Here is a 13,355-nt window from a genome sequence, read left to right on the forward strand (position 1 = left end):
CTAGTCTGCAACAATAGTTGGCGGAATATTTCAATACGAACAGAGATGTAAGCTCCGGGCGTCGAACAGAGGACGACCGCGACGCGGCGCCGAAAGCGGAGGCGCTGACGCGGGTTCCCCTGCCCCACCACGCAGCGTGGCGCCAGCCCGCGGCGGAGGTGGTGGGGGAAGACAGGCGACGATCGCGGCGGCGTGGGCTCCGCCGTCAGTGCGCAGCGCGACGCGACACGGGACGCATCGGTCCGAGCAGACGCAGCCAGAGGCGGACACACGCAGGCGCGACACACACACACACACACACGACCCGGCGGGCTGCCGCCGCAACATGCAAGCCGCTACGCTCGCGCTGACCCTGCTGCTACTGAGCGGCGTCGCCTCGGCCGCCGTGCGCAGGGCCGGCGCCGCCCAGCTGCCCATCTCCAGCGATGACCGCCGCATCACCAGGGCCTCAGGTACGCACGTAAACAAACACTGCTGTTTGACGCTGAGTGCTGTACTCTTGCGGTGCGCGCAGTGACACGCTCCGATTCGTCGTTAGCATATGCTGCAGTTCGTCTGAAAAAAACGCACAGTAATGCAAAATGTACTTCATTCATAACTGGCTTGATCAGTAGGAGATACCAAAGATTTCTTAGACTGACAGGAGTCCTTACTACAAATACCACTAAATCTGGGCAGTCAGACATTTTGCTGATACCATTCACAAGAACAACTTACAAATTTTTCGTGGTTGTCATCTTCCTAAATACCAAATTGCTGCACCAGTATTCGTTTCGGGAAAAGCGCATTATCGACAGTCAGAAATGAAAATGTAGAAATGACTGTCGATAATGGGTCTGACTAGAGACGATCTTGAGGTGTTGGTAAACAAAATACCGCCTCAACTGTGTAGTGTTTATGAGGATTATTTCATTCAACAAAAGTGTGTTGTAAGGTAACGTGCCGACAAAACATAGTTGTTGGGAAATTTTTAACCGCCATATTTCGTAATGGAATACACAGTTTGTTATGGTCTAACATACTGGAATCGAGAAGTGGAAATAAGACAGATAACGATTTTTTGCAGAGATTAGATTAGATTTGTTTTTCGTTCCATAGATCCGTGCTGAGGAGATCCTCGTGGATGTGGAACATGTCAATTTTAAAATAAAAAAAAACGAAATAACAATACTAATAGTATGAATACATACATCATTTGTTTCTATTAAAAAATTCGTAAGTGGAGTAGAAGGAGTTGGCCACTAGTAAGTCTTCCAGGCTCCTTTTAAACTGATCTTTATTTGTAACTAGATTTTTTTATGTTTGCTGGCAAATTATTGAAGATGAGTGTTCCTGAGTAGTGGACCCCTTTTTGAACTAAAGGAAGTGCTTTTAAGTCCTTGTGCAGATCATTTTTGTTCCTGGTATTGTATGTATGAACTGAGCTGTTTGTTGGAAAAAGAGATATTATTTAGGACAAATTTCATTAAGGAGTAAGTATACTGAGAGGCAGTAGTTAGTATACCCAGTTCTTTGCAGAGGTTTCTACAGGACGTCCGTGAATTTACTCCACCAATAATACGTATTACACGCTTTTGGACTCCGAAAACTTTTTTTTGACTTGAGGAGTTGCTATGCAAGCAATTGTTCCTTACCGTGTAACTGTGTGAAGGCAACCTCAGCGTACAGAACCCTCTAATACGCACTTTCCTGTAATTTGTAAAATGTAGGCAATAATTAGTTTCGCCGGTTGTAAATCGTGTTTCCGAACATTGCAGCGATGGTTTAGCAATCGTGAAAGACATGCAAACATAAAACATATAACGACGTCATGTTTGTTTACATCGTGAACCGCGTAAACAGCTCGCCACTGAACCAATGCTATCGTTTCCGCGACTCCCAGTTTCTGGCAAAGTTAAGGCTTCTGCAAGGAATAGAGATGTCGAATGTTTCACTGTGGCATCACTGGTGCTCTCTGAGACTTGTTTTTCTATTGTCGTTGCCTTGTGAACAGAATTAAGGTTCGATGATTTACATCGTTTGTAGAGGCATTCTCTCTTATAGTGTTTTGAGTTATACAATAGTGCAACTTCGAATATACTATTAGGTACAAACATTCCAAGATATAAGCGAAATACGTATATACGCACAAGAAGGTGAAAAATTAACTTTGTTCCACAGTTATGCCGTGTGCCCTGTTAATAGACATTTTTACTCTCGCGGTTGCTGAATTTTTTCCTTGTACTCTAATCTTTTAACAACGCAGAAGACGCAATGACATTACGGCACTAGAGCGGTTGTCTATAGGAACACGCATGTACTTCAGTTGACTGATGATTGCAATCAGCTGGGTTGTTTTCGTCTGCAGCGATTGTAAGATTAGATTAGATATCCTCTTCGATCCGTAGACCCATAGTGAGAGATTTCCGAGAATGTGGAACATGTTACACAAACATGATACATACTATCAATAAAAGATTCTAAGTCAGACAGTCCTGCAGAAAGTAGTGAAGTCTATATCTTTATACAATCATATTTCATTCACACATTAACTGCATTTAATTTTGTGTAATCCCAGATTAAAATAGTTTGGGAGGCTTATTTACTCAGATTGCATTATTGCACTGAAGCTGCGCCATTTTCATATATTATGTAGCATTCACATCATAGCTGACGATAAGTACATCGATGGTCGTGCTAAGAAATTCCTCAGTGAAGTAGATGTTGACTATCAATAAACCCTTTATGCTCCTCCTAAACTGTAGTTTATTATCAGCTACACATTTTGTGATTGTTGGTAAGCTATTTAAAACAAGCGTTTCTAAATATTGAACATCTTTCTGCATCAAAGTCAGTACGTTTCTTTATGAAGAGTGTTCTTATTCCTAATATTGATTCCTCTCGAAATGGAATGAATGAGACGAGATCGAACTTTTATAATGTGCAAGCCACGGGTGCAGAGTTGCCTTTTATGACCCGCATCTTTGATGTTGTATACTAACATCTGTCAAGAATGACTTTGATTTTTGTTTGTACGGACTCCCGGATCGCCTGCCATGTGCGCGGCATATACTACATAATTTCTGCCATGTCATCCTTGCGGAAATACAAATGTCATTGATTTGGGGAAAAATGTGTACTGTGTGTTTGTACACCGGTGAAACAAGTTAGTTCTTTGTACCGCTGCGTTGACAGGGCGTAGTAAGATAGGCGACGTGTAGGTAGAGCGAGAATTCTCTTGTAATCTCCCACGCAGAGCAGGTCATCCTGAAACGCCAGGGTGGGTCATTTATTCAGCTAACGGAATAACTTCTCATTTATGTTACGCTTCCTACGTGAAGCTGCTCATAGCCATCTCTTTAAGTTTGTCACATTACGGTTAGCTATGAAGGGATCCTTGCGTCGGTGGTCTCTTAGTAATAACAGCTCGTCTCGTTGGATAGTGTTCTCGTCCCGTGCTTCGCTTTAATTCTCAATAAAAATCCGAGCTTTCGATAATACTCATCATTGTTTTTGTCGGGAAAGCAACTCGCTGTCGAAGAAATGACGAAATCTCACAGGTGTAAGTGATGTTGTGTTGCCTACTGCGACCAAAGATTACAATGGCGCCAACGATGAAACACTATCCACAGCGTACTTGTTTCCATCACGATGTAAAATAAGAGGCAAACTACTTTCGCAGTCTGTCGGCATCCAGTGTCCACTTCCAAGCAATTCTGAGTGCGTAGATCATATTTCTATTAGTGTTCTTGCTGCATATACTAATTTCTACAGCTTCTTTCGTGATAGAACTGCAGTAGTTTGAAGCCTGCGTTAAAATCCGGTTCTGCTCAAACAACGCCTTTTACTTATTAAGAAATAGAAGATTTTTCTAGAATTGTGAACCTAATGGCCGGCTGACGTTCGGTTCAGCACTGGGAAGTTGTTCTAATAGGATAGGCTGTCCCACGTAGCTCAAAAAATGGCTCTGAGCACTATGGGACTCAACTGCTGAGGTTATTAGTCCCCTAGAACTTAGAACCACTTAAACCTAACTTAACCTAAGGACATCACACACATCCATGCCCGAGGCAGGATTCGAACCTGTGACCGTAGCGGTCGCGCAGTTCCAGACTGTAGCGCCTAGAACCGCTCGGCCACTACGGCCGGCCCCACGTAGCTGCTGCCACGTTCACAAGGAATATTGTGAACACCTGGGACTATACAGTGAGCAACATTTTTTATTTCCTTAAGCGGCCGAAAGATGGTCTTAACCCCAGTCCGTTTAACATGAGCCGTAATTTACGCGATATTGAAAGACAGCGTAGGAGTATGTCCCGTACTTTATGTTGTGGAGAAAACAAAGACGTTGCGCATGACTTTTCACAATCGGCGTCAATGCGATATTGCGTCTTTCACGTATGTGTGATTCTGTTGCTTCTTTGACTGTCAGAATCCTTCCAGAAGAAGACAATGCTGGATATTGTTGAAATCTTACAGAGAATTAACGTGACTAGCGAGCGATTAATGCAACAAATCCTTCGCGAAAGACTTCGTAGTTACACTCCTGGAAATTGAAATAAGAACACCGTGAATTCATTGTCCCAGGAAGGGGAAACTTTATTGACACATTCCTGGGGTCAGATACATCACATGATCAAACTGACAGAACCACAGGCACATAGCCACAGGCAACAGAGCATGCACAATGTCGGCACTAGTACAGTGTATATCCACCTTTCGCAGCAATGCAGGCTGCTATTCTCCCATGGAGACGATCGTAGAGATGCTGGATGTAGTCCTGTGGAACGGCTTGCCATGCCATTTCCACCTGGCGCCTCAGTTGGACCAGCGTTCGTGCTGGACGTGCAGACCGCGTGAGACGACGCTTCATCCAGTCCCAAACATGCTCAATGGGGGACAGATCCGGAGATCTTGCTGGCCAGGGTAGTTGACTTACACCTTCTAGAGCACGTTGGGTGGCACGGGATACATGCGGACGTGCATTGTCCTGTTGGAACAGAAAGTTCCCTTGCCGGTCTAGGAATGGTAGAACGATGGGTTCGATGACGGTTTGGATGTACCGTGCACTATTCAGTGTCCCCTCGACGATCACCAGTGGTGTACGGCCAGTGTAGGAGATCGCTCCCCACACAATGATGCCGGGTGTTGGCCCTGTGTGCCTCGGACGTATGCAGTCCTGATTGTGGCGCTCACCTGTACGGCGCCAAACACGCATACGACCATCATTGGCACCAAGGCAGAAGCGACTCTCATCGCTGAAGACGACACGTCTCCATTCGTCCCTCCATTCACGCCTGTCGCGACACCACTGGAGGCGGGCTGCACGATGTTGGGGCGTGAGCGGAAGACGGCCTAACGGTGTGCGGGACCGTAGCCCAGCTTCATGGAGACGGTTGCGAATGGTCCTCGCCGATACCCCAGGAGCAACAGTGTCCCTAATTTGCTGGGAAGTGGCGGTGCGGTCCCCTACGGCACTGTGTAGGATCCTACGGTCTTGGCGTGCATCCGTGCGTCGCTGCGGTCCGGTCCCAGGTCGACGGGCACGTGCACCTTCCGCCGACCACTGGCGACAACATCGATGTACTGTGGAGACCTCACGCCCCACGTGTTGAGCAATTCGGCGGTACGTCCACCCGGCCTCCCGCATGCCCACTATACGCCCTCGCTCAAAGTCCGTCAACTGCACATACGGTTCACGTCCACGCTGTCGCGGCATGCTACCAGTGTTAAAGACTGCGATGGAGCTCCGTATGCCACGGCGAACTGGCTGACACTGACGGCGGCGGTGCACAAATGCTGCGCAGCTAGCGCCATTCGACGGCCAACACCGCGGTTCCTGGTGTGTCCGCTGTGCCGTGCGTGTGATCATTGCTTGTACAGCCCTCTCGCAGTGTCCGGACCAAGTATGGTTGGTCTGACACACCGGTGTCAATGTGTTCTTTTTTCCATTTCCAGGAGTGTATAATTCGTGTCGTTGCTAATTTCGCCCCCTGCGTGTACTCTATGACACGCTCGCCAATTTTCTGCGTTTTGTGTATTTATGTTCCTCTTAAGTAATCCATATGTAAGCAGTAGGTACTTCTATATTGGTTAACGACTCATTGCACGTAGTCTGCCTTTAGTTGTGGGCTGTCGGTCACACGCAGCAGGAGACTGCGGCCCTCTGTGCAAGGAGAGCCGGCGGCCTTCAAGAGTAATCGTCGCTATTTCACTGTGTTACCCGTGTATCTGTAGGGTCTGAAAGTGCATACATACAACGCAAGCTGCTGTACAGTAAATTGCGAAGGATCGTGTGTGCCAGTATCAACGGTTTTATACTCTATTGTTCCATTCGCGTAGCATAAGTGATGAAACCAAAGGAGTAGTCGGTAACATGAACTAGTGACGTTCACAGAACAAATTAACACTTAATTACAACAAAACGTAATGTATACGGTTTCTGACGAGAAAATCTTTTAAAAGCACAGTGTTATTTCAGAACGAATTTTCACTCTGCATCTGTGTGCGCGCGCACTTGAAACTTCCTGGCAGATCAAAACGGTTCCCCTATCTTCCAAACTGCACAGAGGATCTGGTTGGTTCAAATGGCTCTGAGCACTATACGACATAACTTCTGAGGTCATCAGTCGCCTAGAACTTAGAACTAATTAAACCTAACTAACCTAAGGACATCACACACATCCATGCCCGAGGTAGGATTCGAACCTGCGACGGTAGCGGCCGCTCGGCTCCAGACTGTAGCGCCTAGAACCGAACGGCCGCTCCGGCCGGCACACACAGGATCTCCTGCATATCTTTCGTGACTATCACTCCTGCAGTAAACGATTCTGCTGAAAAGTGGTTCGGCCACAGCTTATGGTGTGGCTCTCACATTTTGAAAATTTTTATTCCTGTTTTTATAAACTTTCTATGTACTATCTCGTTCCATGACCACGTGGCTGTGGCTCGCACGGACCCATGAAACCTTTTAAATAAATAAATATCCCTTTCCTGATACATACGAGACGAATATCTCGAAGGAGACAGAATTTTTGCACAGACTTTCTCAGTAACCGGTATTCTGCATTTACGGGCAGTGTGCGAACTGTACCTTCCTGTTCCAACACTTGCATCGCGTCCCTGAATTTGTTCGATGGCGGCTTCTATGCTGGCATCGTAAGGATTCCCAACATTTGACCAGCAATCTGGAATTTGTGGCACTGGTGTCTTCTGCAGGGTTTTATTTAGGCCGCGCGCTACGGGCGTGCTAATGTCTTGCGCCTTGTGCGCAGCCGGCCGGTGTGGCCGAGCGGTTCTAGCAGCTTCAGTCTGGAACCGCGTGACCGCTACGGTCGCAGGTTCGAATCCTGCCTCGGGCATGGATGTGTGTGATGTCCTTAGGTTAGTTAGGTTTAAGTAGTTCTAAGTTCTAGGGGACTGATGACCATAGATGTTAAGTCCCATAGTGCTCAGAGCCATTTGAACCATTTGAATCATCATAGTGATGTTATAAACACCTGCGACTTTTGGGGCTCCCGTATCGTCCTCTCCCTGTGTTTACAACATTACCTGTGATGATTGCCAGTGTAAGTATATAGGCCAAACAGGAACGTCCTTTGAAGTTGGGTTTAAGGAACATACTTCTGGTTCGGTTCCAGTTGTGCTTGAATTCACATTTATGCGAAACGGCTCACTCAGTCTCTGGTATTACACCAGGTCTTACAATTTTGCACACGGATCGCAAGGGTAACGTTCCTAACATCTTGGAAGAGATGCAGATCTTTCATGCATTAAGGAAATCTGGAAACGAAACACTTAATTCTCAACCTAAAAAAGGGGGGGGGGGGGGGAAGGGGGCTCTAAGCACTATGGGACTTAATATCTGAGGTCATCAGTCCCCCCCTAGACTTAGAACTACTTAAACCTAACTAACCTAAGGACATCACACACATCCATGCCCGAGGCAGGATTCGAACCCGCGACCGTAGCAACAGCGCGGTTCTGGACTGAAGCGTCTAGAATCGCTCCGTCACGCGGCCGGCTCTCAAACTGAATTAAGGCATAAAGCCATTTGGGCAAAGAATAGCCTGGTGCATCAACCCTTTCCCTCTTACGTCCTCTTCCTTGATGCCTCCACAAGGACTATTTTCCCTTTTTAATCATTTTCAATAATTTTTGTAAAAAAGTTAAGAATTGTAACAATTTGTAAGGATTTCTTTAATTTTAAAAGTTGTGTTTATAAACGGCTCATAATAGGTTCTAGTCTTTTTTCCCTATGTCTGAGTTATTCGCTTTACAATTGCTATTTTTATAAATACGTTTAATTTTTTACACTCGACTCCGTTGAAGTTTATCGGAAATTATTCACGCTTTCGCGCATGTGCCGCTTTTTGATATCCAGTCAGTCCGCGCACGGCATCCGCAGCGTTCCGTCCCGGCGCGGCCTCACCTGAGGTACTGTTTACTCTGTACTTGTCCTCCCTTCCCCCTTCCCTCTAGTGCTTTTTATACTTTTTCTCAAATACCATGTGTTCATGGTATGTAGTTCATGCCGCGTTTGTAATCCATAACTATCGCTTTTTTCGAAATTTGTCAAATTTTAAAGAACGGGTTGGAATCGGACCATAAAACTGGATTGACCACTTCATGTAAGTATTCAGTCTTCCGGACACTTTTTTATCACGGTCATGTGGTCTTCATGTAATACTAACTGCAGACTCTGTCTTCTTTTCTTATTCAGTCTTGCACCTAGTGATCTAATTTAAACTTACGAAACCGGTAGTGCCTTTAATAAAGATGTTTTATTCAACATATTAGTGAATATCTTGAGTTATTCACAACATGTAAGTATTTAAGGTAATACTAAAAAGTGGTATTAAATGGAAATATCACGTAAAATGAATAATGAGAATAACAATGGAAGATTTAGATTTGTTGGGAGGGTTCTGGGAAATTGCCTCACATCTGTCATGGAAATAGCACACATGGTGCTTGTGTAACCAATGCTCGAATATTGCTCCAGTGTTTGGACAGCTTATCAAACAGGCATGAAAACAGACAGCAGATGACTTCATAGGTGCGCTTCTAGGGTTGTAACAAGTCGGGATATCCGGTTCGAAGGTTTAACAGAAATGCTCGGGACTCCATGAAATAAATGTGACATAGTTGTCGCGAACCTCTACTGAGTAGATGTAGAGAATCCGTTTTCGAAGATGACAGCGCAGCTGTTACGCTGCCACCAACAAATACCATGCGTAAGGAATACGAGAATAAAATAAGAGAGATTTACGCCTAGTGGAATATAAATCATTTTCTCCTCTCTCACTGCGTGAATGGAAAAGGAAAGACGGTTGATAATGTTGGTACGATGTACCCTCCGCCACGCACTGTACACTGGGCGAGGAGCATTTAGGTAGCTGCAGACTTTCCGGAAACGTACCCGAGTCCCCTCTTCGCCTTACCTGCAACACATTTGACGCGGCCGCTTGATTTTTCACCGCTGTGATGATTTACCCATAGATGTTCAAACAAAGTGATTGATTACATAGATGTACCACTAATCTTTTAATCGCAAGCTATCGAGTTCTTTCTCTTTATCATCGGCGTTATCCCACATTTGCTGCTTGTAACGAGATCTGCCATTCACTAAGCCGACGGTAAGCATTGCCTCGGTCGTTCTACGTTTCTTTGCGGCAATCCAGTGCCGACACTTGCGTTTAGATAAGTGTCGTCAGCGACCAATCTGATAATGCTAGCCGGTCGCTGTGACCGAGCAGCTCTATGCGCTTCAGGCCAGAACCGCGCTGCTGCTACGGTCACAGGTTCGAATCCTGCCCCGGGCATCATGGATGTGTGTGATGTTCTTAGGGTAGTTAGGTTTGAGTAGTTCTAAGTCTAGGGAACTGACGACCTCAGATGTTAAGTCCCATAGTGCTCAGAGCATTTTTTTTTTTTTTTTTTTTTTTAATAATGCTACTGGCTCTTTTGTGTAATGAGAATGTTAGCGGTCTGGCTAAAGCCTTTCTCTCGAGCACGCAACTTCCCTTCCCACTGATCATTCGCTGTCCAGTATAATGTATTAGATTCCTTTAGTAAAATATATTTTTGGACCGATCAGATGTCTGTAAAGATAGATGTGATCGTAGTTTGTTTATTAGAAGACATAGTGGTACAGTGCCAAAACCTTCAGAAAATCAAGGGGGAAAATATGTACCTCTTCACTTACATGTGCTATTTACGAGACGTAGTGTGTGAAAAAATGTAGTGTGTATTTCACACGAGTGGCTTTTCTCAACCCGCGCTGATCTTTCTGGGATAGTTATGATGATACGAACTGCAGCATACTCTAGGAACCTGTAACAGAAGGTCCTTAAAATACTGTTCTCTCTCACTACGTAGCTCATACTTTATTCCGTTTTTAAACACGGATCGGCGCTGTTTCTCATTTTCGCTGAGAGACATTCGATAAATACACTGAAGCGCCACAGAAACTGGTACAGGCATTGGTACTCAAATACAGAGAGATGTAAACAGGCAGAATACGGCGCTGCGGTCGGCAACACCTGTATAAGACAAAAGTCTGGCGCAGTTGTTAGATCGGTTACTGCTGCTACAGTGGCAGGTTATCAAGATTTAAGTGAGTTTGAAGGCGGTGTTATAGTCGGCGCACGAGCGACGTGACACAAAATCTCGGAGGTAGCGATGAAGTGGGAATTTTCCCGTACGACCATTTAAAAAGTGCCGTGAATATCAGGAATCCGGAAAAACATCGAATCTCCGACATCGCTGCGGCCGGGAAAAGATCCTGTGAGAACAGGACCAACGACGAGTGAAGAGAATCGTTCAAAATGACATAAGTACAATCCTTTCGCAAATTGCTGGAGATTTCAGTGCTGGGCCATCAACAAGTGTCAGCGTGCGATCCATCCAAAGAAACATCATCGATATGGGATTTCGGAGCTGAAGGCCCAATCGTGTACACTTGATGACTGCACGACACAAAGCTTTACGCCTCTCCTGGGCCCGTCAACTCCGACATTGGCCTGTTGATGACTAGAAACATGTTGCCTGGTCGGACGAGTTTCGTTTCAAATTGTATAGAGCGGATGGACGTGTACGGTATGGAGACAACCTCGTAAATCCATGGACCCTACATGTCAGCAGGGGACAAGGCTCTGTAATGGTATGGGGTGTATGCAGTTGGAGTGATATGGGACGCTTGATACATCTAGATAAGGCTGTAACAAGTGATACGTAAGTAAGCAACCTGTCCGATCACTAGCATCCATTCATGTCCATTGTGCATTCCGACGGACTTGGGCAATTCCAGCAGGACAATGTGTTACCCCACGCGCCCAGAATTGCTACAGAGTGGCTCCAGGAACAACTCTTCTGAGTTGAAACACTTCTGCTGACCACGAAACTCCCCAGACATGAACGTTATTCAGCATATCTGGGATGCCTTGCTACGTGCTGTTCAGAAGAGATCTCTACCCCTCGTACTCTCAGGATTTATGAACAGCCCTGCTGGATTCATAGTGTCAATTCCCTCCATCACTACTTCAGACATTAGTCGAGTCCATACCACGTCGTGTTGCGGAACTTCTGCGTACTCGAGGTGGCCCTACACGATATTAGGCAGGTGTACCAATTTCTTTCACTCTGCGTTGTATGGGTTAGGAAAGTGGCAAGGGGCTACCTCCGCTGTGTATTCAATGGCTGCAGAGCTGGCTGCTTTTTTTCGCTTTGAGCACTCTTACTTGTTTCTACAATTGAAATAATGCTGATTTATGCCGGGTGGTCAGAAACAGTCTGAGAGGCTTGTAAGGGTGTTGCATGGTAGGCTGTGTCAAGAAATAATTGTTATTAAGAAATTCGATACGTTGCCCCGCTTCCGAGTTAATTAGCACTGAAGTTAGTTAATCAGGCCGTTGCGACCGGAAGTTAAAGCGGTCCACCAGATACAATTAGGATCAGTTGTTCTCACAGCGTAAGTGATGGGCACGAGACTGCTCTGCCTTTGGCTCGGATTCCATCCTTATTACTGTGCAATGTCCAGTTTTTGTGTCGCTATCTTGTTCGGTTTTAGAAAAGCAAACGGAGAAAACGTTTGGTGACACCTCCTCTGGCGGACCGCTTGAATCTGTGCTCGCAGTGGCTGGATTACCTAACTTCAATGCTAATTAACTCGGAAAGGGCGCAACGTATAGTTTTTTTTCTTAACATTTGTTTAGTAGCACAACCTAGCCTGCAATATCCTTACAGGCTCATCAGATTGTTTGTGACTACCCTGCATATGTCTCAGTTGTCACTGTGTGCGGCGGTAAACAATTGATGTGATCATAGAGTGTAAATATATGACACGCCAATTACATCTTCATCCCCGGAACTTAAGCCACGGGATGTGCGGGACGTAACGGCTAAGAATTCAACCTCGTTTGATGAACTCAGTCTTATGGTCATACTATGCTTGAAATGCACCAAAGCCGGCCGGGGTGGCCGAGGGGTTCTAGACGCTACAGTCTGGAACCGCGCAACCGCTACGGTCGCAGGTTCGAATACTGTCTCGGGCATGGATGTTTGTGATTTCCTTAGGTTAGTTAGGTTTAAGTAATTCTACGTCTAGGGGACTGATAACCTCAGAAGTTAAGTCCCATAGTGCTCAGAGCCATTTGAACCATTTGAAGCGCACCAATTCCAGTAATCGACTGCCACACGTGGCTCAGCTGCAAGACAGAAAGAAAGAGGCAGACACAGACAGACAGTCGGAATTCCCGAGACCCTGGAAGCTGCCACTAACGAACGGCGAGAGACTGCGCGGCATTATGCTCGAGTACGTGCAGAGCACTAAGCGCCCTCTCCCGTTGTTCGGGACTCGTGCCCACCCCGACTTCTCCCCCCCTGACATGCGGATTTCTGTCCGCTTAACCTGCCCTTCGCTAAACCACTTCCTGCCATCCGGGCGCCAGACGCCAACGGAACGACCCACAGTGGAGCCGGCCGAAGTGGCCGTGCGGTTAAAGGCGCTGCAGTCTGGAACCGCAAGACCGCTACGGTCGCAGGTTCGAATCCTGCCTCGGGCATGGATGTTTGTGATGTCCTTAGGTTAGTTAGGTTTAACTAGTTCTAAGTTCTAGGGGACTAATGACCTCAGCAGTTGAGTCCCATAGTGCTCAGAGCCATTTGAACCATTTTTCAACCCACAGTGGAGCAGATGAATAAAACGGCCAACTAGTTTTAAGTTAACCTTAACCATGGTTTCAACGGACGTAAATCCGTCTTCTGAAGAAGGACTAGAAACAAACGTCACATTAACAAACAGTCCGTTAGTAAAGCGATCCAACATCTCTGCATGAAGTGTGTCGGAAACGATCCGTGCATCCATTTGTAAAAGT

The 13,355-nt window shown here is 46.1% G+C and overlaps 1 protein-coding gene across 1 annotated transcript in view; it reads left to right on the top strand.

Moving 5' to 3' along the window:
- Positions 1-218: 218 nt before the first annotated feature.
- LOC126474222 (dorsal-ventral patterning protein Sog) overlaps positions 219-13,355 on the top strand; it is a 511,624-nt gene continuing 498,487 nt past the window's right edge. Inside the window, exon 1 of the mRNA XM_050101686.1 lies at positions 219-452. Coding sequence (XP_049957643.1) covers positions 326-452 — 127 coding nt within the window. The 5' untranslated portion in view covers positions 219-325. The remainder of the gene's footprint in view (positions 453-13,355) is intronic.

Source organism: Schistocerca serialis, chromosome 4 (assembly GCF_023864345.2).
Source record: "Schistocerca serialis cubense isolate TAMUIC-IGC-003099 chromosome 4, iqSchSeri2.2, whole genome shotgun sequence".
NCBI lineage: Eukaryota > Metazoa > Arthropoda > Insecta > Orthoptera > Acrididae > Schistocerca > Schistocerca serialis.